The following is a 26846-nucleotide window of genomic DNA, read 5'->3' as shown; positions in this document are numbered from 1 at the left end:
TAATAAATCTCAAAGGTCAAAAAATACAACAAAAGGCCAAAAAGTAACCAAAGCTGAGGGGCATGGTAACTCAAGGGCCACAAAACAGGTTCCTAAAGCTGAAAAGCAGGGAACTTCCAGAGAAATTCCACAAGCCGAAAGGCCGGGAACTTCAAAGGAATCCTCCCACGCTGCAAGGCAAGGAGCTACTAAGTCTGTCAGAGTAACTGCGACGGAAGACGTAGAGCTCATGACAGACGCAGAAATCAGGGCTGCTAAGCTCTCTGGCATCTCTAAAGCTAAAATCACCAGATTGGTAAAGGAAGGCCAAGATTACATACAGGCCAAACGGGCCGTAATCAAAGCCAACTTTGTCAAAGCTGCTGAAAGGGCAACAGAGGAGCCGTCAAAGCCTTCAAGGGCCATGACAAAATGTGTAAAACCACCGACCGCAGGGTCAAAAAGGCCAAGTTCTGACCAAGGCACACCACCTGAAATCCAACGCAAAAGGAAAAGGCCAAAAACCGAAGGTGTGTCTTATAGCGAAGCTGCTGCTTCCGTTAGGTTAGCAGTGGTACATAAGGGTTTTCCGGAAGTCAGGATGGAACCGGACAAGCTTATGGCAGTCCAGAAATCCATCTTGACTGTGTACGAAGCGATTCCGGAAAGAGAACTACAGGTTCGATTTCTGATGGGCACGTACAAACCGGGATTCCTGAAATTAATCTGTGCGGATGACACTACTGCGAAGTGGGTAAAGGAGGTCGTTCCGTCTCTAGCGCCGTGGGAGGGTGCCTCTCTTGCGGTGCTGGAGGGAAATGAAATACCCAGGCCCAACGCATGTGTCGTTTTCATACCGGACGAAAAAGACGGGGAGCGTCTTGAGGCTAAAAGGATTCTCAAGAGATTGGGAATAAGTAACCATAGCCTCAGGACTCATCTGTGGATAGGCGAGAAAATTGCTGGTCTATCATCTAAACAAGATAAGGTTTTATGCACGCCTAGGCCCATAAGACCAAGAGCGTGCATAATTCATAGTAATAGAGTAGATTGTACACTAATACCGGTGCTCTGCACCGATGATGTAGTTACAGCTATTCTAACACTAACCACGGAAGAAGGAGAAAAGAGAATGGTGATATGCTCAGCCTACTTCCCTGGCGATGAAGCTCAATGTCCACCTAGCATTATAAGCGACGTACTTGCATTCTGCCTAGAAAAAGGAATACAGCTCATTATAGGATGTGATGCCAACGCACATTATACCGTGTGGGGCAGCACTAACATCAATACTAGAGGTGAGTCTGTTTTAAATTTCATCTTATCTGAGGGTTTACTAATATCCAATATAGGAAATAAACCTACGTTTGTCACTAGGGATCGTAAAGAAGTTTTAGACTTAACTCTTTGCACAGGCAAGGTAAGTGATAACATAACAAACTGGCATGTGTCGGACGAACCGTGGTGTTCGGACCACAGACATATTCGGTTTGACCTTAATATCTTTCCGTCAGAAATCAAATACCGTAACCCAAGAGATACAAACTGGATAGGATTTATAATTAAATACGGAACAGATTAAGGGCGTAGAAGCACTAAACTCGACAGTAGAAAGGGTAAGCGAAGCAATTGTGGCGGCCTATCATGAAAGCTGTCCAGAAAAAACTAAGAAAAACACGGGTAGCAATACAGTCTGGTGGAGCAACGGCTTGAAGAGGTTAAGATCGGAAGTTCGAAGCCTCTTTAACAAGGCCAAAAGCAACCAAGATTGGGCTACCTACCGGTATTAGCTCACGCAATACAATAAAGAAATTAGAAAAGCCAAAAGGAATTCATGGAGAAAGTTTTGCGAGGAAATTACAGATGTCCCGGCATGCTCTCGTATCCATAAAGTCCTGGCAAAAGATGGGGCATCCATCAAGGAAATAGGTTTCATTAAGAAAGCTGATGGCACTTATACAGAAACTAAAGAAGAAAGTCTCTTAAAGAATTAGTAAAAGTTCACTTTCCGGCCTCGCTAATTCTGAGGGACTCTACTAGGCAAACCAACCTAGACCCAAGGCTGGCCAGGCCAAGGCTTGTGGATTGGAAAATTGCCACAGAAGTTACCAGACCAAGTAGAATTAGATGGGAATAAATAAATTCCAGCCGTATAAATCTCCGGGTACAGACGGTATATATCCCATACTATTACAGATGGGAATAGAGGAATTAATACCTCACATATGTAAGATTCTCAAAGCTAGCCTGGCATGGGGAGTCATACCAGAAAGATGGCAAAAGGTTAAGGTCATATATCTTCCTAAGGTAGGCAAGGTATCGGACTTTACACCAAAGTCATATAGACCGATAAGCCTATCCTCCTTCCTACTGAAAACGCTAGAGAGGCTCTTGGATAGGTTTTTAAGGGACGAAGTGCTAAGGGATAGTCCCCTAAGCAATCGTCAATATGCATACCAACCAGGTAAATCCACGGATGCTGCATTAGATGATTTAAATAGGCTTATTTCAAAGTCGATAGAGGACAAAGAAATAGCAATGGCCGCTTTTTTAGATATTGAGGGAGCATTCAATAATGCTACTACCGACTCACTAGTAAATGCAATGAGTAGAAGAGGTACACCTGCAGTGGTATGTAGATGGATAAGGGCCGCCTTAGAAAACAGGATAGTGATTTCCACTCTAGGGCAAGCTACTATCAAAGCAGTAGCGGGTGGAGGTTGTCCACAGGGAGGAGTGTTATCTCCTCTACTTTGGGCAACCTTGGTAGATGACCTCCTCAACGAACTGTCCACACAAGGTTTTTATTGCCTAGGATATGCAGACGACATCGTAATTGTGGTCAGGGGCAAGTTTGCTGGTATGATATCAGAAAGAATGCAGACAGCCCTAAACAAAGTTGACAAGTGGTGCAAACAAGAGAGACTGACAGTCAATGCTCAGAAAACACAAATTGTCAATTTTACAAAAAAGATAGCACCAAAAGGCCTAAAACCACCAGTGCTAGGAGAAACGGAGATTTCATTTGCCAAAGAAACAAAGTATCTTGGGATATTTTTTGATCAAAGGCTTACATGGAATACTCACATAGCGAAAGCAACACAGAGGGCTGCCATCTCTTTAGGTAGGTGCAGAAGGATGTGTGGAAAAAACTGGGGACTTAACCCTAAAATGACTCTATGGCTATACACAAGGGTAGTAAGACCCATGATAACCTACGGGTCGGTGGCGTGGTGGACAAAGACATCGCAAGTGGGTGCGGTAAGGCTGTTAAGTTCCACACAAAGGCTTGCGTGTCTGTGTGTAACTGGGGCCATAAAAACCACTCCTACAAATGCGATGGAAGTCTTGTTGAACTTACCACCACTACATATTTTCATACAAGGCGAAGCCAGATCTGTCATGCACAGGTTAATTCACGGTCAGCAGCACATAAGCCAAACGCATAGTGCTGCTAACCAGAAGCTAATCGAAGAGCTAAAAGCAGACAAAGTATTGGGATTGCCAATTGATGCAACAGCTACTAGGTATAGCTTCAACAACAAATTTAATATAACCATACCAGGAAGGGAAGACTGGAGTAAAGGTGTACCCATTCAAGCTGAGGCAACCTGGTATGCTCAAAAACGTCAGAAGGCGTAGAAGCTGAGATAGTAGGGCCGAAACAAGGGAGACCTTCCACGTAAGCCTATCCAAGGATGTCACAATTTTCCAGGCAGAAATAACGGCAATCCACTATTGTGTAGAAGAAATAATAAGGCAACAAAGAACAAATCGTTCTGTGGCGATCTTCACAGACAGCCAAGCGGCGCTAAAGGCACTCAGCTCCACGGAGGTCAATTCTAGACTAGTGGGGGACTGTGTGCGTGCTCTGAATACTTTGGGCGAACGTAGCACTGTTACGTTGGCCTGGGTGCCAGGGAACGAGGGTCACAAGTGTAACGAAAAGGCAGATGAAAGGGCCAAGCAAGGCTCATCAATGCCATTCATAGGCCCAGAACCCTTCTGCGGCGTTGCAAAGGCGGTCATGAGAATGGCCACGGAGCGATGGGTGGCCAACAAATCTCTAGAATGGTGGATAAACTCACCAGGGCAGACAGGCGAAAAGGTTCATTGTAGAACGTTCGCCAAAATTCACGGTAGACTTGATAAGCAAGGACAGAAAGACAGTCAAAGCTGTAGTAGGTCTACTAACGGGGCATTGTAAGCTAAATAGGCATCTAAAGCTGATTGACAGACGAAGCTGTGTGTAGGTTCTGCCAATCTGAAGAAGAAACGTCAGAACACATTTTATGTCGGTGTGACAGCCTGGCAAATGTGCGGTTCCCGGTAATAGGCAATGATAGGCCATTGCCAAGGAGCTACATGGAGGGTTCAGTCTCCAAGTTGCTAAACTTTGTGAAAAGGATAGGACTGGAGAATGTAATCTAAGGATCAGAAGAGGACCACAATATATCTGAGAAGGTCGCAGTGGATCAGGCCGAAAGCCACCTCTAAGAATCTAATCTAATCTAAGTGATGTGTAAACAAACATGTCAGTTCATGTGTCAGTTTTTGCAGTAGCATAATAAGATATACAGGGTGTCCCAGGCTGAGCGTGCATTAGAAGTCTCTAGAGAACTACAACATCTAGCTCGGAGATTTTTTGCACATCAACAACGAGATCTATCGATTAAAAATATTTTCAATATGGCGACACTTCCGAAAATACCGGAAGTTGGCAGCAACTTTCTTATTTTAAATGGGTGCCCCCAGTTTTTATTACATACTTAAATTCTCTGTAAATTTTTTTATGAATTTTCATATTATTACACTGAATATCTAACATTGACCGTTTTTGAGAAAAAAATATTTAAAATTTTGTAGCGTTTTTTTAAACAACTACCACTGCGAACGGCAGCTTTTCATCGGAGAGCAGTTGTGGATAAGGTATTTCAGTAGATTGAAAACTAATCAATAACAATAAACAAAAAAATATAGATATTGGGTGCCAGACATGTACAGATGTAGGGTATATTTTTTCCACATTTATTTCATTTTTATTTTTCTTTATAGTTCTGTCTCTTGGTGATTATCTCTGGTTTTTGTTGTTGTTGGTTCCAGTCACTGCGTTGGAGAGAAGGGTTGAGCTAGTGTGAATTCGGTTGAGGTGTTTAGGTTCGGGTAAACTTCTTCAGCCTCTGTTGCTCTAGTCTGTAATTCCTTGTCTGACGTTGTTAGTATGATTCATTCCGTCTGAGAGAAGGTATGACCTGGAACAGTATATTTGTCTGGTTGTTTTGGTCTTATAGTACCGACCCTCGTCAACCTTTAACTGCTCTAGTTCCATATAATTCCTTGTCTGGCGTTGTTATTATTGTCCATTCCGTTTGAGAGAAGGTTTGTACTGGCACAGTAAATTTGTTTGGTTGTTTTGGTTTTAGGGTACCGGCCGTCGTATACCTCTATCTGCTCTAGTGGTGTAATGTTCCTTCTCTGGCGTAGTTGATCTGACATGAACTAGAATGTTGGTTTTAAGAATTATCACCAAGATTACAAACCGAGACGTATCGATGCCATGAATGAATCGACGTTCTCTTTAATTATTTTTGAGTCGTGTTGTTTAGAACATTGCGTAATTTTGAGTCTACACTTGTCTAGCCTGAATTATCGACAATTTACACCTACATCGTTATATAACACCTAACTATAGCAGTATTTTTTAATCTTGCATACCATAATAGCTGATATACCTCTGTATTATTTTATTTTAGCAGAACAATGGCTCGAGTATCTCTGTATCGGCGTATCCAGTGACCAGCAACTTTAGTAATTTTACACCTTTATTTTTTTTAAGATCTCCTGCATCATGTATTCTGAAATTTACGAAGTAGTTTTCTTCTTTTGATTTTTTTACTATCTCCAGATTTGTGAAAAAGAAAGTGTACCTTTCAGGTCCATTTCTTTTCTTTTCGGAGGAGGGCAGTGTAACGTTTTTAGTTCATTACATGTCTTTTTTATATATAATATATGATGTCTGGCGTATCATCACCGGATTCCCTATCGTTCAGGCCGGATAATTTATTTGACGCGCTTGGCGTAATTTTTACGTTCTCTAGTCCACAACCCTGTTATCGTTTGACACAACCCTGTTGTCGCTCTGTGGAGGCGCTGTAAACCTCGCTTCTGTCAACTCTTTGTGCTGTGGACTCACTTTTGCTTTTAGCGCTCTGTAGCCTAACCATCCCGGCTTTTAGAAATGGTGATTATTTACATATTGCTGTATAATCTGAATCAGCTGCTATTTCAAAGCAACAGGACAGAGTTTTGGATGTCCCAACTTAACTTGTATTTGTATTTTGCTGGCACGTTGGCGTCCCTTTTCTTTTGTCCTCCAGAATGTTACATGGAAGAAAGGACAGTTTCTTTGTTTTTTATTGAGCCCTTGGAAGTAATTCGAGGGTCCAAGGTACGGACTATTTCCAAGGTACAGGCATTATCCAAGGTCCTAGTAGTGTTCCAAGGTACGGGTAGTGTTCCCTTGTACCATTATCTTATGGACGGATGTCCCGTGGACGAGTGTCCCCAGTAGGAGTGATTTATCTTACATATAAAGTGCCCCAGCGTGGATGTAGCTTGAGCCCATGCTGCTTCGTTCCCATCTATAAGCCAGTTAGTAGTTACGGCTGTATCAATTCATGGTGTCCTCATTCTGGCCCCTTTTGTTGTATTGGATGGCCGAGTGCAGAGATGCGAGACCACCTCACGCTGCTACTCTTCGAAACAGGATTGCCTCAAGAACAGCTAAGTGTAGATTTAGGTTCAGATTTTCAGTCGATTTTCAGTCTTAAGTTAATAACGTACATTTTAAATAACATCGTACAGACTATATTTAGTGGTTAGATTATTACGAATATTTATGTCGATTTAGTAGTTACAATATGATTTAGATCTTAGGTTTCATTTACGCCTTGTAATAGTATTTAACCGCTATAATAATTATTAAAATTGTACAATGCTATTTACCATCAGAATTCATAATGAATAAATATATCCATTAGTTTTAAGTAATATACAACTGTGTTTTCTTTCTCTGTACATGCCTGGCGCCCAATATCTATTTTTATGTTTATTGTTATTAATTAGTTTTCTTTCCAGTGAAATACCTTATCCACGACTGCTCTCCGATGAAAAGCTGCCGTTCGCAGTGGTAATGTTTATAAAAAACGCTACATTGTTAAGAACATTCATGTCGATTTAATATTTAAAAGATAATTTATATCTTAGGTTTCATTGCATTACGTCTTGTAATTGTATTACTTTTATAGGTATTATTATTGCACTATTTTAACAGATGATAACCAAACGGAAAGCGGAACGCCAAGCAGTCGATATTGGTATTCTCGTTGCCGTGCGAATCGTTTTCTGGATACGCGGTGAGCACATATTGGCAGCAAAGTAATTTCTCAGGTTTCTAATAGTCAAATGTGTATAAAACAATGAAAAATGTCAATATTACGTGAATTTCATAATCCATTATTGAGTTTATTAATTATTAAATTATTATTGAGTTATGTCAACCTATTTTTCTATGAATGTCTCTGTGAATACCTTTCTCAGCCTTTAAAGAGCTGATGTTTTGAACAATATTTATAGCTGAGCTGCCAAGGCGTAAATTATCAATTACTTATTGAGGAATTTATAGAAGAAGAAATAGTTTTCACTAGAGAGCAAGAACGGACAAAATTACATTTTTTTTCAATTTTTACTGACAGTTCGACAAGCAAAACAATCCTTAATTAAAGATAGCCTTTTTCAAATAGCTTAGCGCAACGGGTAAAGACGCTAAGCGCATCAGATGAGAATACCCAAATCGGTAGTTAAGTGTGCGCTTAGCGAAAATTAAGGTTATATACGCTGAGCGTCTTGAAGTGTTTAGCATTTTCTAAGGTACAGAATTCCGGCACTGAACGGAAAACTGAACTGAAACTGAACGGAAACCGTCAGAACTGACCGTATAAAAGTGCCTTTTACATCCCGTTATGTTGCCAGATTTATTATCTGCCATATGCACTATGATAAAACTTGAATACACATTTACTATTATTTAGAACAGAAATTTAAGAACACAAAGGGCAAAACATTTTAGTTAATGTGAATAAATATAATTACAAGATATCTCTTCATTTTTCAATATACATGAGTAATGTAAAAATATCTTAAATTGGCTACAACAAAAAACCAACTCGTAAAAAAACAACTTGTAACTACTTAAAGACCACTTTTTATTTGCTTTTATACTATTATTAATAAAGCAATATATTCATCAATGCAAGAGCAGTAATTAAATTACTCCGATGAGATTTTGCAAAGTTATATGTTATAATAGCAAGTTTGCTTTTGTTTACGCCCATTGTATTTGCCGGATTTGCTAACTTTGGCATAATAATAGACAAACAATCTAACTACGGCACCAATATTTCAGCCGTGTGATTGTATTTACAAAAGCATCCTACCGAGCATCACCAAAAGCACATACGTAGGGTTTAAGCTAGTTAGACAGTACTGAATTTCAATTTGTTGTCATCTATTTGAATGTTAAATATAGTGGTTTGTTTATATCTATTTTTTTAATTCTAACTTAACCGTTGATATTGTTTATTAGGTATACTTTTTATTTACCTAAATTGATAACATATTGAATTTTACAATTATTTAGTTCTAAAAATATATATTTTATAAATTCACAGGGTGGGTCAAATTGGACACTTTTAAAGAGAAACACCCTTTTTTTCTATAGGAGATAGAGGAAAACTAATATCGGTGTCAGGCGCTGCTTTTTTTTATCAAAAACATGATGGTAAAAATCCCTCATCGTTATCTGCTACCGTTTCGGAATTACGGGGTGTTTTTCAAAAATGTGTATTTTTAACAAATCGCTGTAACTTTTTTGCTATAGAAAATTCTGTATTTTTATGAAAACTTTTCCAATGTACTTTTTTATATAGAATTTGATTGTTTCAAAGTGTATATTTTTTTTAAATTAATAATTTAAGAGTTATCAACAGAAAAATTATTTTTTTATATGGAACGATATTTTGAAATTTTCACAATTATTGTGAATGAAAGTTTCAAGGGATCAACCCCAAAAGGAATTACAGGAGAGGCGGCTGACGCTTGCAGTAGACCAGCCTTCACAAGTGGCATACAACCTCTTCTAGCAAGGCTCCGGAGCCTACCTCTAGACACAACAAGCGACACAAGCTATGGGTTGTTCTACCTGTCAGGCCAGCTAGACGACCGAAATAGAAGTACGGGGTTACCTTCGACTACTCCACAAAGGACTTGCTTCAGAGGAAGCAAAAGCCAAAGAACTACTCGAAAAAGGGGTGAGTAAAAAAAAAGACACAGCCTGGCACATCTCCACAAAAGTGCAAGAGAGGAAGCGAGAAGAATGTAGAATGTAGAATGAGTAAGAGGGGGGGTTAATCACTGCGACCTTAGATATCTATTGTGCCCACTTCCTTGAGTCATCACAGTCTATAATCCATCATACCCCTGTTGTAAAGGAGACAGGGTATTTCCCATCCTCCTCTGACAACAGTTCTTCCTCCGAGGGTACACATCCTTCCACGGTTGGAGTTTGGCACTCCGTGCCGCTCTTCACAGTCGAGGAGCTTGCCTCCGGCTGAGGAACCCGTGAGGTGGAGGCTGGAGGATCTGTTTCCATTTTCTCCACCTCTTTAACTTGGTCTCTCCTTAGACCTGATACCGGTGTTGTCCCGTATATATAATAGAGGATATATCCCTCTTTCTCTATTGCCTCCTTGGATTTGAGGTCAATTACTATTGTTAGGACCTGACCATGACCCTCCTCCCTCGAGTTGATGACTCGCCAACTCGATGTCCTTACATTGAAGTTCTGACCCTGGATAAGGCTCAGCAGGTAGGTGGTGTCTTTCCCCTTGCTCCTTGGCAGAAAGACCGTAATTGCCGCCCCTTTAGGGATGTTTTCTCCCTTCACTGCAACCAGTTTCGGCTCTGCTCTGACCAGGATGAAAAGCCATCCAACACCGAAAAGCAAGCAGAAACGTATTACAAGCTTTGTCGCTATTGCTGGACTAGTGAAAATGGTAACACTGCCAAAGGATTACCCAGAGAGTGCACTGACCACCGACCAGCAAACGGCTCTAGAAGAGGCGATACTGGACGAAGTAGTAGCGAGCGGATTGCAATACAAGGATCCACAAAATGTGGGTCAGCTGCGATTTGCAGGGATACACTTTTGGGTGAGCATGCTAGTCGTAGATTGTGTATCCCAAGGATCGGCGGATATATTGGTCGGACCGGCACCTAAGCTGACGAATTGCAGGGGCCGGGACTGATTGCAGTAAAGGAAGAAAACATCCATAAAGATGCGACCAGCATGTCGTCTTTCTGTCGAGGCGCAAGGGGAAAGACTCCACCTACCTGCTGAGCTCAGAACTCCAATGTAAGGCCATCGAGTTGGGGAGTCATCAAACTTGAGGCCATGGTTAGGTCTTCACAATAGCAATTGATCTCAAATCCAAGGAGGAAATAGAGAAAGAAGTCTCTATTATATATTCAGGACAACACCAGTATCAGATCTAAGGAGAGACAAAGTTAAAGAGCTAGGATTAACGAGAAAATGGAGACAGATCCTCCAGCCTCCACCTCACTAGCACCTGAACCGGAGACAAGCTCCTCGACTGTGGGCCAAACCCCAACCGTTGAAGGGTGTATACCGTCCTAGGAGGTAGATGTCCACTCCTAAAAGGAAGAACATCTGTTGTCAGAGGAAGATGGGAATAACCTGTCCCCCCTAAACAGGAAAATCCCACCAGGTACGATGAGTTATAGACTGTATGATGATAAAGAAGGGGGATACAATAGATCATTCAGAACGCGGTGACTAACCTTTCTTTCGCTCATTATTCCATTACATATTCATAAATTAATTAAAGAATAAGAAAAATACCGAAATACATTAAACTTAATACCGTATGATCGAATAAAAACGGCGTCAACGATGGCTATGAAATGAAGATCGCTGTCATTTTATATGTAAAATTATATAGGGAATGGCATGGATCGTCATTTCCAAGCCAACTGGACGCCGTTTGTTTTCGATCATACGGTAGCATCATAACAAATACACAGAGCGTTCCTACAAAGTATTTTATTTATTTCAACCAGTGCCGCCCATACGTGTTTTGCATTGAATATTTTTGGAGAAAAAACTGGTACACCACTGACTTCTCTTAAAACAAAAATTATTTTCAAAATCTCCATTTATTTCCAAACATTTTTTATCTCTTGATATTTTTCGTTCGACGCTATACGTCAAAAAAAATTAAAGTCAATTTAATTCAGGGTCATATCGCTGAAAGTATGATGCATCGGCTAGAAGAAAATTAAGAAATAAAACAATTTTTTTTGTTTATCATAATAAGCATTTTGGTGCATGGAAGACGTGTATCAAATATACCATCAGATATATTTTGAAAAATTTAGAAAATTTTACCACCCTGTATCTAAAAAGTTAAAATGTTTAGGACATTTATATTCATATAAAGTTTTTTCTTAGAATAGGTCCTCCTAGTTTTTTCTTACAATAGAACCCCCTTGTATTTTAGGGTATTTAAATTTATTGCCTATCTTATATAAAATCAGTGCAGGTTTTTTCGTTATTGGATATATTCTACCCCTTTTAAAAACACATATCCATAAGGAGTCTATCTTCATAACCTTGGTGGATATTTCAGCAGGTTGTTTGTCATTTTTATGTTGTTATCGTCCGGTTAGAAGTGGAGGAAGACCTCAGATGAGATGGGCGGACGATCTGAGGAAACATGCAGGCACGAGATGGATGAGCACGGTGACAGAGAGAGAAGAGTGGAAGAGATTAGGGGAGGCCTATGTCCAACGATGGGCCGAAGAAGGCTGAATAGATAGATATATAGATCGTCCGGTGGATCATATTAAATTTTAGTGGGCAAATCAAGTCCCTTTATCGATATTCGTTTGGAAATGAAGTTCTATAATCAAATTTTGTGCCAAATTTTTGAAAAACTTGGTCTGATTCAGAATCTTCTCCATTCATCTATTTAACTTCAATTGTATCTTCTGACTCGTAACATTTTTTCTAAATTTTATACCGCCATTATAATCTAGAAGATTTTAGTCCAAATCTTTAAGTTTTTGGGTCATTCGAAAGCATACGACTCTGAAACTGACCATAATAGCTAACAACTTGAGAAAAGCATCGAAAATCATCTGTCTAAAAATATTTGTCGTCACAAATCTGAGAGGTACCGAGCTCCCCACTATGCATTTATCCTGTGTTGTCATGATGTAGACTAAAATATTTTATAGTTACCGGCGTTCCGTATACCGCACGGTAGTTGTTAAAGGCAAAGCTCAGTAGTTTTAAGTTTTACATTAGTTCGGAGTTAATAGGTTAGCGATATATTTGGTCAAAACGTTGTAAAATTTCAGAAATAAAACAATGTCTCTGTCGAAGAATATATACTAAGTGACATTGAAAATAGAACACCCACTAAAAATTGTTTAATTTTAATAATCTTTTGCACATGAATGTAGGTTGACAAAAGGCGTAAATGATCAAAATTTGGAGTGAAAACATTGGCTCGTTATCTTGTCCTTGTTAATAATGTGTTGGACCACCTCGATTTTCTACACATTCGTTGAGCCGTCTGGGCATGGAACTAATCAGATGATTTATGTCTTCTTGCGGTATTTCATCCCATGCTAACTGTATCTCATGCCCAAGAGCTTCTAGTGTCTGAGGAGGATGCGGTAAGTTTGTCAGTCTCCTAGCCATGATATCCCATACATGTTCAATTGGTGAGAGATCTGGAGATCTTGGTGGCCAGGGTAGGAGATTAACTTGAGCATTATGTAAGTGGTTCCCAGTTAATCTAGCAACATGGGGACGGGCATTACCTTGTTGAAGTATAGGATCGTGGAGCGTTCGTAAGTATGGTAAGAGATGAGCTTTCACAATTTCTTCAATATAGCGTTGGGCTGTCATATTACATCGAACAAATACTAGAGGTGACCTGCTATCATATGCGATTGTTCCCCAAACCATAACTCCTACAATTTAGTTTACGTTCCTCTCCATGAAAAACTGTGGATTCCGCCTTTCTCCACGGTATCTTCTCACTCGTGCCCGACCGTTGTGCATTCCCAAACAGAATCGCGACTCATCATTAAAAACGATAGCATTCCATTCTGCGCCCCATTCTTGTGGGGTCTGCACCACTCTAGACGTTGTCGTCGATGTTCAGGGGTCAATGGTAAAACCCAATGAGGCCGAAAAGAAAACAGCCCAAAAGACCGTATTCGTCGGTAAACAGTTCGCATCGTGATGAGTCTTCCGCGTTCCGTAAACCATTGGTTAGCAATTGCTTGGGAAGTGGCCGAACGGTCTCTGACAGCTAATTACCTTAAACGGCGATCTTGACCCTCAGTGGTTAATCTTAGACGCCCTGTACCTCTGGCACGATGTTCACGGTGTTATTGAAAGTCAGCTGTACGACAATTGGCAACAGTGCAAACACTTCTATGGAACTTATCAGCAATCTCTCGAAATGATAATCCTGCCTCCCGCAAACCTACAATCCGACCCCTATCAAAATCACTGAGTTGTCTAAAATCGGCACGTCTACGTATTCTAGGCATTATAATAAACTCAGGAAATCACCTGAAACTACTCTGTAGCAGAATAAGTAACAAACTGTGCGAAAGCCGGGTTTATATTGGATGACTGAAATTTTAACAAAAACATGTATAGCACAAAAACTAGTGTGTTGACGGCGTTCAAATTATAATCATTTCTTATCCATACAATAATAAATATGCTTACAAACATTCATTAAAATTAAATAATATTTAGTGTGTGTTCGATTTTTAATGTCACTTAGTATATTTTGCTATATTGCCAACTATTTGTCCTAAAATATCATTGTATCCCAGCTTTCCTTTTTTGCATTATCTTTTACTGTTATAGAGTTCGAACAATTTCTAAATTTTAGAATAGACTTACCTGATCTTGATAAAGTATACAGATGCGTCCCTCGTGTTTTTTCCATTCGGTGGTCTTTCAAGTCGAGCCTATTCTTGGTATCAGTAGCGCCGCTAATCTGTGAAAGCCTGAACACGTAAATCTTGCACTCTTTGCTGGAAGAACCTCCTCGAAGCAGCAAAATTCCGTGCGGCTCAACCACATTCAGTTGACGGACTTGGAGGGTTTTATCGAATATTAGACGATGAGATGTGCCATCTAGAAGAAAACCAAGAAAGTATATGGTAAGTATAAAATCATCATAGAAAGTGCGGAGGGATCAGCATTGATTGAAATAATTAGTAGATAATACAGAGTGTTATAGGATGTTAGAAATAGTGATTGGTACTAGAGGTGAGCAAAGATTGAACGGGTTGTTCACTTAACGAGTATTAAAAATGAATCGTGAGATTCACCATTTGCAATACGGTTTATTCAATTGAATCGTGGCCGGGACGGTGTTGTATTACTGTTTTGTTGTATTTGAAAGAACGAGTTGTAAAAAAGAGGTGTAAGAATTATTAAATCGGATCACAAAGATTCGCGAGTATTAATTCATTGTTTACGATACGGTTCGTTTAGGTGAATCGTGCTAGCACGGATCCAAAAATTGTGAACGATGAGCCGTTAAAAAGATTCGTAAAATTGAATTGGCTCATAATGCGACTCGGTCGTTCATCAAAGAATCGTGAGAGTTAATTCATTACATACAATACGGTTCGTTCAAATGAATCGTGGCCAGATTTGAACGATGAGTCTTAAAAAAGAATCGTGAGAATTGAATCGGATCATAATGTGACTCGGACGTTCAAAGAATCGTGAGAGTTAATGCATTACATACAATACGGTTCGTTCAATTGAATCGTGGCCAGCACGGCAGCAAGGATCCATAAGATCTGAACGGTGAGCCCTGAAAAAGAATCGTAAGAATTGAATCGGGATCACAATGCAACTGATTTATTTCTACAGCGCCGGCGGTGATGTAGACATAGAGTGACCGGTCTTGATCGGTCGGGTGTCGGGTACCGATATTTATACTTAAACAAAAGCCCCAAACAAATAGCATGGGCATAAAATTCAAACGATAGGAAAGTTATTTGCAAGAAAAAACTTATTTATACTGTCCTTATTACAATAGTATATGTAACGCATTTAATTTTCACGTTAATATTTTTGTTAAAATAATATGAACGAATCGTAGGAGTCGATTTAATACGAGAAATTGAATCGTGTGATTCGCTTCACTAAAAAGAATCGTAATGCGCATCACTAATTGATACAGATTCTAAAATTATCGATCGAAAAATTTTAGCCAATTTTGTCAATTCATTGACGTCAATTTTTTGGACTTTCCTTATCTTTTATAGAATTTGTTCATTATCACAAAGTGGTGACCCAGGGTGAAAAACTTAATGTTAATATCAAAAACAAAGTCCAAACCACTGTCAAAAAAGTTCTTTATTAGTGACCGGTTTTGGCAATTCCTGCCATGATCAGACCTTTGTCAAAGAGAGCTTAGCGTTCGTTTAACTTTATATAAAAATTTTGTTTTATATACCTTTGATGTTGATAATTTTCAGAAGATTTATTAAAATTGTTTATGTCAGAATGGTATAATCAAAAGTTGTATTTTTGGGATACAAAATTTGTCATAAAATCATATACAGGGGATAAATAAATAAATAAATAAATAAATAAATAAATGCCTTTATTGTCAAAAAATTTTTCAATTTGTAGACAAAGGTAAACTAACAAACAAAGTAGAAAAAAAACAAGGTACACAAACAAACAAACAAAAGATAATACAAAACATTATATAAATAATATTGTCAGTCTTATTGTTAAAATAAACATTTATAAATGTTTACAATGTCAAAGAACAAAAAATTTAAAATAATATTCAAAAATATTTAGCCAGTTTATAGCAAAATATCAATGACCTCTAAATAAATTAATTTCGATGTCATTAGTAAATATAGCAATAGCAAACATTAGACCAGTGGTTTCAAGATCAAATTCGATTTTCAATTCAAATATAATTCATTTACGGCGTAGAAAGCCTTGTATAGTAAATAAGAGTTCAATGCTTTGCGAAATGAAAAAAATGATGTTATGGATTTGATTTCAAATGGCAGGTGATTGTGCATTTTTTTCGAGTTGTATAATATTGAACTTTTAACTAACTCTCAGCGTGGGGTAGGTAGATAAAGATCTTGCTCCGCGTTCCTGAGTGGATAAGTGTGAGCTGGCCTTTCTTGAGAAGCTGATACATGTTTACTTATTAGGCAAACGGATTCAAATATAAATAAGGAAGGAAGAGTCAATATTTTTAATTCTCTAAAAAAGCTCCGGCAATGAATTCTGCTGTTTAGTCCCAGTGAATATCGAACAGCTCTCTTCTGGAGCTTGAAAATGCGGTCAAATTGAGCCGCACAACACGTACCCCAGAATGGAAGGGCATACCTGAGGTGCGACTCAAAAAGTGCATAATAAACAGTTCTAGCCACTGACAAGTTAAGCTCCTTAGAAACAGACCTTAATGCAAAACAGGCAGAGCTCAATTTTTTCGACAAAGCTTCGATATGTATGTCCCATTTCAGAGAATTGTCCACAACAACGTCAATGGTGGTGTTGTTAAGTACAAAAGGCTGCAACGAGTTTTTATACGACAAAGCTTTAGTTTCAGAAATGTTGAAACTCAGGAGGTTCGAATCGCACCAAGATTTAATGGTGATTAAGTCATTTGATATAATCCTATGAAGTGCCGTGATGTCCTTGTTGCTCCAAGTGAAGCTAGTGTCGTCCGCAAAAAGACATATTTTGCCACTGATGTTTATGTTAGCAATGTCGTTAATAAAAATAAGAAACAAAATAGGGCCTAGTACTGAGCCTTGTAGTACTCCACATTCTATTGGCTTGCTAGAAGACAACGTGGTATCCACCCTCACAAGTTGACTTCTGTTGCTCAGATACGACTTAAACCATTCGAGAGATCATCCCCTGAACCCATAGTGCTGCAGTTTATTAATTAGGATCTTATGACTTACACAATCGAACGCCTTAGAAAAATCACAGAAAATTGTTGCTGTAGAATGATGGTTGTTTAGGCTGGAGTAAACTTTATTAAGGAGGGAAAACATAGCGTCATTTGTGGACTTGTTGCTTAGAAATCCAAATTGATATTCAGTAAGTATTTTGTACTTAAACAGAAAAGATACCAGCCTTCTTTTAACCAACCTTTCTATGATCTTAGATAGCGTTGGAAGGAGTGCAATTGGGCGATAGTTAGAAGCTTCATCTTTGTCTCCTCCTTTGTGCAGAGGAATGATTATTGCCGTCTTAAGACATTTTGGAAAAATACCATTTTGGAACGACATGTTTATTAAAGTTGTTAGGTGATTCAGAGTGCTTTCTGGCAGATTCGAAAACATTTTTAAAGTTAGCCCGTCGGTCCCAGAAGAGGATTTATTTTTGATGGTATTAAGTGTGTGTAAGTTTACATTATCATTAGAGAGATAAGAAAGTGGATCATGAGGAGGACATATGGTATTAGTTAAGTTTTTCGCTACATTTACAAAGTAATCGTTAAGGTTCTCAGGCGAGGTAGAGATATTGCTAGACGAAGAAGCTTTGTTTCTCAACTCATTCACAATAGACCATGTTTCCTTAGCAACATTACTAGAATTGACTATTCTCCTATTATAATAAAGGTCCTTAGCGGCTCTTATAGTCTTATGATAAATTTTTCTGTATAGTTTTACGTAATTGTGGAAGAAGAGACTGTCTGCGAATTTTTTTAAGTGAGATAATGAACGCATGTTTTTAGAAGATATGCGTAGATCTTTAGTGGTCCAAGGTTTATTATGCTTATTTTTTATAGGCCTAAGAGGAAAGGATTTGAACGCTAGACTGGTTAATGTTTTTACGAAAATAGAAAATTCGGTGTCGACATCATAAGAGCTGGTATCCCAGTTGGTTGTTTTACATAAGTGGCTGAACTTTTGAGCATTCTTTTCTGAAAAAATACGACATAATTTGCGAGAGACATTTTTAATGAAATGCCTTTTGATGAAAGTAATATATTTTGAAAGGTTATATAAAATTCCCATAACATCGACAATTGAAAACCTTCATCTGAAATAGCTCTAAAACTATTAATTTTCGAAATACAATTTAAATAGTGCAATTTTAAAGCTCACTAGCTCTATCTATAAAGTATATGTACAAGAAAAAAATCCATGAAGTAAATGCATGATTTTATTTGTGGTTTAACGCGGACAAAAACAGACCACAGACTACACAAAACAAATTGTTGGTTAGTAGCAGTTAGTAGTGGTCAGAGATATAGATGTAGTAGTATTTCAGTTTAAGTGATAGAATTATCGTTTTTTAATAAATTATAATGCTAGAATAGTATACGGTTTTATATTAACACTAATTTTTCTGAAGTTTATGAAAAGTATTCATAAAAAATATATATTCTACAAATCCTTCAATTTAATAACTGTTAGTAAGAAGTTGCACTTCAAATATGCGCACATAGTGCACACACATTTTTTTAATTAGGTTATCATAAAATCGTGTAATGATAAGTCTTACTACATTTATAAGCTCCAAAAAAATAATAAGATAAGTGTGGCAACGCTGCCTCAGTATCCATTATCTTCCGTTATTTTTTCTGGGTGTTTTAATGACCACAATGCTCGCAGTTCCCTTACAACCACAAAAAAAACCATTGACATATTCTCGCCTACGGGAAACTCGATGACCGGTTTTCTTTTGTTAGTTTGCACTTTCCTTTTATCCTAATACTATATATATCCTTTTATAATAGAAAAATGAATTTTATAATAAAAATTGAAACACGATTTTATTAAATAATATCAAGGATATTACTAAAAAGTTGAGTTTAATTAATTACATAATTAAATTTGCTTTTAATCAAAATGAAATAAATCAAATAGAATAATTTAACTCGTAGTGCAATTAGATTATCCCCTTGAAACCGTTTAATTTAAATGCTTTGATTGAATGTCAACTCTAATATAATTATTTAATATTATGATATACTATTAATATAATAAAATCAAATTTGGTGTTTTTTCTTTTTTCTGTAATAAATAATTTTCAGTTTTCATTCTCAGTTTTTGAATAATCGTGTTTAATACGCTAAAAATTTTATATATCTTAATATTTATAACAAAATAGGTTTGTTATTTAAATATTTATAAGTGTAGATACCTGTGTAAAATTTGCATTTGAGCAAAATAAATCAAACGAAATTGCACGATTATCCTAAACGAAAATTTGAAGAACCTTTTGCTAGTATTTGGGAATTGTTTCATATTTTTTTGAGAATTTTGTGGTAAGTTGTCCGCCATTTTATAATCCCCACCATGTTATATGGGTGCCGTACCGCCGACACATGAACGCATTAAGAATGATTCACGGTGCACCGGACCGTACCCGAGCCGAGCACGTTCCGTAAAGTAGACACCGAGCCACGTCCGGGCCTTCAATATATGCAACACCGAGTGGACAACGGGGATCATGTCCGTGCCGATTATATTCTAGAAAACAGTGTTGCCGCAGTGGTATATACACCAAATTTGATACTTTTAATTCTATTTGGTACAGTGGTACTACATTTTCAAATCCAGGATGATTCGGTACAATAATTATTTCCCACGCGCACCGAAAATGAATAGATATTTAATAATTATCGTCGTTGATATTGCATTAAACGCGCTTACCGATACCATTCGGAGACAATCCGCATTAATTAACGACGTATTATAAACGTTGTAATGTCTATAGGGTTGCTTATATTAAATAACCCGAAAAAAAACTTAAAAATTTGCTGTTTCTAACATGCTTCTATATTTGCGTTTTTTTTTAATAAAATTTAAGTTTTCCAAGTATCGTGTGTAGTATTAGAATTACTTACATTTCTTCAACCTATACATACTTATAATTGGGTTTTCTGAATTTCTATTTCATGTTTTTCGTCTCGATTTGTTTCTCCAGTGAACTCCAGGAAGTTTTTTTATGTAGAAATGTATGAAGAAATTCACAACGACCAAACCGGTTAAAGTCATTTGCAGATGGATTTTGTTGTGCTTTAAAAAATTGTACCAAAGTGGTACATTTTTAGTTTATAATGTGGTACGCGCTAAAAGTTGGGTGCGGCAACACTGCTAGAAAACAGTCGCTATAGGCCCGTAGACGAACCAAGTATTTAGCCGTGGCGGCTCATTTATGTTTACCGCAACGAGGCCGGAACGTAGCGGATCCGAGGAAAAATGTACACCGACATTTCTTGGACGGGGCACGGACGCGTTCCGGCGAAGCTCGGACCGTGCTCGGCTTAGCATGAATGTATAAGTATAAATAACATTTGACACTGTTCTTCTGTCTTCACCGTCGCACGGCTCCGGCCCGTCACGGTGTACCGTGAATCATCCTTTAAACAAGTTGCAACAGAGACATCTTAAACAACTCTTAAGAATCCGGTGGTTCCATCATGTCTCAAACGTATCGGTCCTTGAAAAAGCTAATTGCGAGAGTATTGAAGTCATGGTTACAAAATACCGCTTAAGATGGGCTGGTCACGTATGCAGAATGCGAGAAAACCGCATACCAAAATATCTGCTTTACGGTGAGCTTGTAGACGGTAAGAGGAAGCCGGGTGGACAACTCTAAATGTACAAGGACATTTTCCACGAATATTTAAAGGGGATTAACATGCAGAATGAGTGGGAAGAAGCAGTTCACAATACAACTCAATGGAGAAGAATTGTAAAAACTCAGTGAACAGCGACAACCAAAAAGTAAAGAAGCAACAAAGCAATGAGATTTTTGAATGTCCGGCATGCGGTAGGCAAATAGCATCACGTATCGGGCTTTTCAGTCGCAGAAAAGCTCATGAAAGAAAACGCCTGCGTGACTATCTTACAACCTAACCTCATATCCAATGAGGCAATAAAGAAAGAGGGAGATATATCCTATATAGATTCGGGACAACACTGGTATCAGGTCTAAGAAGAGAAGAAGGTGTTAAATAGGTGGAGAAAATGGATACAGATCCTCCAGCCTCCAGCTCGCGGGTACCTAAGTCGAAGACAAGCTCCTCGACTGTGAAGGGCAAGGAGGGCCAAACCCTATGCGTGGAATGGTGTACACCCCCGTAGGAGGTAGATCCACTCCTCGGGACGACAGGGAAATCCCCATATATGATGAGTTATAACTCAAGAAACGGGGACTGAATATATCTTTTGAGGTTACTGTGATTAACCCCCTCGTAAACTCATTCTACATTCTATACTCATTATTCATTTGTATTGAAATATTGGTTTGGATCAAAGTATTGTTAGTTAATGTTTTGATCAACGGAATAGCGGATTTTTGAACAGTTAGTTATTTTTAGCCGACCATACCAATAGGTATGGTAGGCTATTAGGATCGACAAAAAAAAAGGTTTTTTTAATTTCACTCAAAATGAGTTATTTGGGTCATAAATGACCTAAATACAAAATATTTTCGTGGTGTCTGTCTGTCTGTCTGCCGTCTGTAACACGATAACTCAAAAACCGCTGAACCGACTTTAACCAAATTTGGCACAAAAATACTGTGGCACCCGAGAATCTGGCCATTAGTTTTTGGTGGAGGTGGGGGTTGGTAAGGTGGTATAGGAGGGGGTTAAAAATTTAAAAAAATCGTAACTCCAAAATTACAGTAGCTAGCGAAACACGTTTTTTTTTAAATGAAAGGTATATATGTCTATATTTGTTATGAAGTATTTTTAAATTGTTGAATGGCTATTTCTTTGTGTAAATCGACTAAATATTAAAACATACCTGAAAAACACCTATACACAATACCTCCAGAAATAAATTATTTGTCATTGTCAGTGGTTTTCAGTTAGATTATATATCAAGTTTTTAGATAATTTAGGGATCAGTTCATACAGCCAGCTTTAGTTACATAAATATTAGAACAAAGGTTCGTTTAAACGACATTAGTGAATTAGCTACACAAAGCGATTTTAGGAAATTCATCCTCTTAGAGAGTAAAATTATGTCGGAACAATTTGTTGTATGAAAATTCCTTACTATGTGGTCTACAAGAATGAAATCCTACAAAAAGAATTAGAAGAGATTTTTGAAATTCATCAACCAAATGGGTAAAGTTAGTAAAAATTTATATAAAACTTGGTGACCTCTGGATTATACACATAAAAATTGGCCCAAAGGATCATTTAAAAGACATGAGTTAATTATTTGGATAAAGCGATTTTATGAAATTTATAATCTTAGGGAGTAGAATAGGGAATGAAAGTTTGCTGTACGAAAATGCATTACTATAACATCTAGCAGTATAAAATTTTATACAAGGGTTTATTTAGTGACACATCAATAATATAAACTGCTATATTTCTTCTTCAATTATCCTTCAAGGAATAAAAAATAACTATAAATGGAGTATTAGTGCTCTTAATAAACCAAAAAAAGAGATGAAAAATAAAAAAAATATATCAAGGGAGTATAAATATTAAGTAAAGCGACAATTGAAAATTTCAAATATTCATTTGAAAACTTCATAAAAACTGATATATCATAAACATATTTCAAAACTATTTATTTTAGTAAAACAGTTTATATGGGACCATAGGTAGGGGTTCTATCTATAGAGGGCAAATAATCATTTCACTATTTATTATTTTGGAGAGATTTTATTTTTTCAGATTTTGCAAAATTTCTTTGAAATTGACTTTGGTTCGATTTCGAAAATAATCTTTATATAAATAAGAAATAAAAAACCGCCCTGGAAGATCGCCATCCACCCTCTATCCAACCATACATAATTAGTTTCAGTCAATGGAAGTAGTAGTAAAATTGAAAAAAAGTGTTAAAAAAAGCAAGATTTCAAAACCCTTTTGTGGCCAAAATTGAACTTCTTTGAAATACTTTGATTTCGATAACTTCTAGAATTATTAAGATTTTTTATTTCAGACGGCTCTAATCAAAAGTTTTATTTTTGGTATACAAAGTGTGTCATAAAGTACAGGCGATGAAAAAATGTCAAATATACAGGCGATGAAAAAATAAAAAACGGTTTTTAAATTTTCGAATTTTCTTAAGTACATGATAATATTTAAAGAGAATAAAAATGATCTTGAAATTGGGATATTGACGGCTTTTTATAAATTTTAAGTAAAAAATATGTAATAAGTCAAAAATAACAATATCGATTTTTTGTCGAGCGAGTCTTAAATAAGTGCAATTATTTTTTTTGGCGAATTTTTCCAAACCAAACCTTAATTTCTTGATAATATGGAAAGCTGCAGTGGTTCCCAAAATTTAAGCAAAAAATATTTTTTTTGGAAATTTTTAAAGTAAAATAACTCAGTTATTTTGGAGTTATTTGAAAAACGGTAAAAAGAAAATATGTTTTTTTATCGAGATCTACAGCCCTGAAAATATTTGCACTTATTCAAGACTTGCCCTGTATAATACCCAGAAAATCGACAATTAATAACTTTTATATGAAATACGAGTAGCTCTAAAACTATACTAAAACGAAAACGAACGAAAACTCTATACGAGTAGCTCTAAACTCTTAAAAACATAGTTTAAATAGGGCATTTGCAAGGCTCACTAGCTCTATATACAAAGTAAATCATTTAAATCAATGCATGAACTATTCGAAGTGTAACGCGAACGTAGTCGCGGGAAAAACCTAGTTTTTAATAACATCAAAATCAATTAAAGTGGCAGTTTTCGAGATATTAACATATTTTAGTATGGGCGGCTATACGTGCCTCCCGGCGCCAATTTTTTTGTACAAAGTACAGATTTTAAGGACAATTTCAGTTGCTTACAAAGAATGTAATATAAGTGGCGTCTCAGTACTCCAACAATCGTGTTAAGGTAAAAAACTTTATATTTCTTTTTATTAGTAACAAAGTAACTTACTTATTTAAATTTTTCTAGAGAAATAAGTGTATACGAGTATACCTGTGCAAAATTTACATTGAAGCAAAATAAATTATATGAAATTAATAAAGACAAATAGAGAAAAATAATGGATAAAGTGCGCTCGATAAAAGTCAAATTATATTACTGAAAGCATTACTTGCAGCACATGTCGGTTCTTGTAGTTTAAAATGAATTTTACAGCGCCAGGCCAAGATAAAAATAAATTAAGATTAACTTTTTTAAGCCTTGAGCTCCTGGAAAATCTGCACTACACGGATTTTTCCTTTTAGTTATAAAGTATTAAATTTTAAAGCGTTTCGTTGCGATAGCAAACTGGTTATAAGGTATTAAATTTATTAGGTCAATAAATATGACAGGCAAAATTTATTGTAGATTAGAGATTACTGTCTGCCACGAATGTGAAGCATTAGGGTGATTCCGAGGATGATTCAAAAAAATTAAAAAAAATTCTTGCAAACAGGCTCAAAAGTTTCAATTTGACGTAAAAAGATCATCACGTTTTTCTATTTACCACAAGAATACCATGGAAAAACTTTGTTCTGCACCTTATTAGGTGCAGCCAGTCGTGTGTCATAAAAAATATTGTTGTGTTATTGCTAGCCTATCGTGTGTCATAAAAAGATCCTTTTATTTTATTTGCAGAGAATTGAACGTTCTACAAAAAAGGTCTCATGATTTTTCGAGGAAATTTTTTTTTCAAACCTAATAGTTTAAGAGTCATTTGAGGCCAAAGTTCAATTCATCGCAAATTTTAAGGTTTTTAATGCAATACAGCAAATTTGATAGTTTTATTGGAACAAATCACCCAAAAATTCATGTTGCTAACCTAACCGTTTTTTAAATAATAAATACTGAAATATTTGAGGGGCGTTTTTACCCTCTTGGAATTTGAGATTCGAGAAACCCCTCCTTATCGAACCTCTACACCCCACAGTCAATCCGTTTGCGAAAAATCAGCTTTAAACGTCAAGCCGTTTAAGCAGAATCGTGATTAGACACTCAGTGGTCATATTTTATGAAACACCCTGTATAAATTTTTAAAAAGTCTTAAAATAACGTAAAACAACAAAATAATATATGCGTGTTTAAGAGGTTTTCCGAAAAACTCACCGGTTTTTAAATAAAAAATATTCTAATTCTTCCACCCCCTTAGAATTCGAGTTTCGAAAAATCCCTTCTTATCGAACCTCTACACCCTAAAGTCAATCCGTTTTCTAAAAATCAGCTTTTTACGTCAAGCGCTTTAAGTAGAATTGTGATTAATTGGTGACCAATGGCCTGTATACGTTTTTAAAATATCTTAAAATATGTAAAAAACAAAATAAAATATACGTGTTTAAGCGTTTTTTTTTGGAAACTTGACCGTTTTTTAAATAAAAAATATATTGTAATATTTGAGGGGTGGTTTCACCCACTTGAAACTGGAATTTTGAAAAATCCTTTCTTATCGAACCTCTACACCCCAGAATCAACCTGTATGCCAAAATTAAGCTTCTTACGTTGATTGGTTTGAGCGGGATCGTGATTAATCAGTGAGTCAGTCACTTAAGGATTTGATATATTAGTATAGATATCTCTCAATTAAAACTATCAAAACATATTTAATAATATTTTAGAATTCTATAAAGTGATCAGAAAGAACCATGTGAACCAAGTGTTCCATTAAAAAAAATCATCCCGATCCACTCACACTATCCTGTAGAAGTTATAGAATATTTTTCTGCAATAGATCCTTTTTTAGGTGTGCATCTATACAAAATTCCTAAGTTTTTTATTACAGGAGCTACAGTTGTCCGACGCACTATTGCCGGACCGAGGGGTAAACACATAGGGCAAAAAGTGTACACCTACATCCTCTATCCTTAGTACATCCCCTACATCCTCCAGTACATCCTCGGTACATCCCCTACATCTTCGTACATCCCCTAGTATATCCCCTACATCCTCGGTACATCCACTACATCCCCGGTACCTCCGCGGTACATCCTCGGTACATCCCCTACATCCTCTGTACATCCACTACATCCTCCGTACATCCCCGGTACATCCTTTTAGTTCTTATTCATATTATTATCAATCATATGGTATAGATATCAATCAGAATACCGGGTATTGCAACGGCAGACCGTCTATAGGAAATCCCCTGTAAATTTGAAAGTCCAAGAATATTATCTCCCCCGTTTATTTTAGTGCAAAATTGTATTGCAACACTTTTATGAAGGTCCATATTATATGATAGACGTACATAAAAAATATGTACCTGTAGTTTACATCGAGGTTTACATTTAGCAGATTAAGATATATTTGGAAACGAAGTTCCCTCAAATTTGTGAAATTTGTAAAATTAAATGTCAATAACGATGTTGTAAAATCATTTGACATATTATTTGTATTCAAATTTCACAAATTTTAGAGGACTTTTTTCCAAAAATATCTTAAACTGCTCATGCTAATGGAAACTATCCATATTTTGTAATTTAATCTGCTGATCTATTATATTTTTTTTAAAGTAATATAATAAAATCATTGCTAAAAAGTTAGGTGGCACAATTATTGTATTTTTTTCATAGTGATGACGATATCCATTTCTCGATATCCTTATAGACCAGGAGATTAATTTTAAACTACTAGTTTTTATCCTAGCTTTTTTATAGCAAAGGTACCTATTATCAATGATTTAACACGCATTGATATTAATAATCTGTATAGGACCAGTGTAGATGTTCTATGAACGCGTGTTCCATATGGGATTTACTCAAGGATTTACTGGTGACAATGTT

The 26846-nt window shown here is 36.8% G+C and overlaps 1 protein-coding gene across 1 annotated transcript in view; it reads right to left on the bottom strand.

Annotated features, from left to right (window-relative positions):
- LOC115883956 (GTPase-activating Rap/Ran-GAP domain-like protein 3) overlaps positions 1 to 26846 on the bottom strand; it is a 298089-nt gene that overhangs the window by 44882 nt on the left and 226361 nt on the right. The window contains exon 12 of the mRNA XM_030902380.1: positions 14051 to 14287. Within this exon, the coding sequence (XP_030758240.1) occupies positions 14051 to 14287 (237 nt within the window). The remainder of the gene's footprint in view (positions 1 to 14050; positions 14288 to 26846) is intronic.

The sequence above is a fragment of the Sitophilus oryzae genome, unplaced genomic scaffold, assembly GCF_002938485.1.
Source record: "Sitophilus oryzae breed Bouriz unplaced genomic scaffold, Soryzae_2.0 scaffold_2006_pilon_pilon, whole genome shotgun sequence".
NCBI lineage: Eukaryota > Metazoa > Arthropoda > Insecta > Coleoptera > Curculionidae > Sitophilus > Sitophilus oryzae.
The sequence above is the reverse complement of the archived record's forward strand: the minus strand, read 5'-3'. Positions and strand labels throughout refer to the sequence as shown.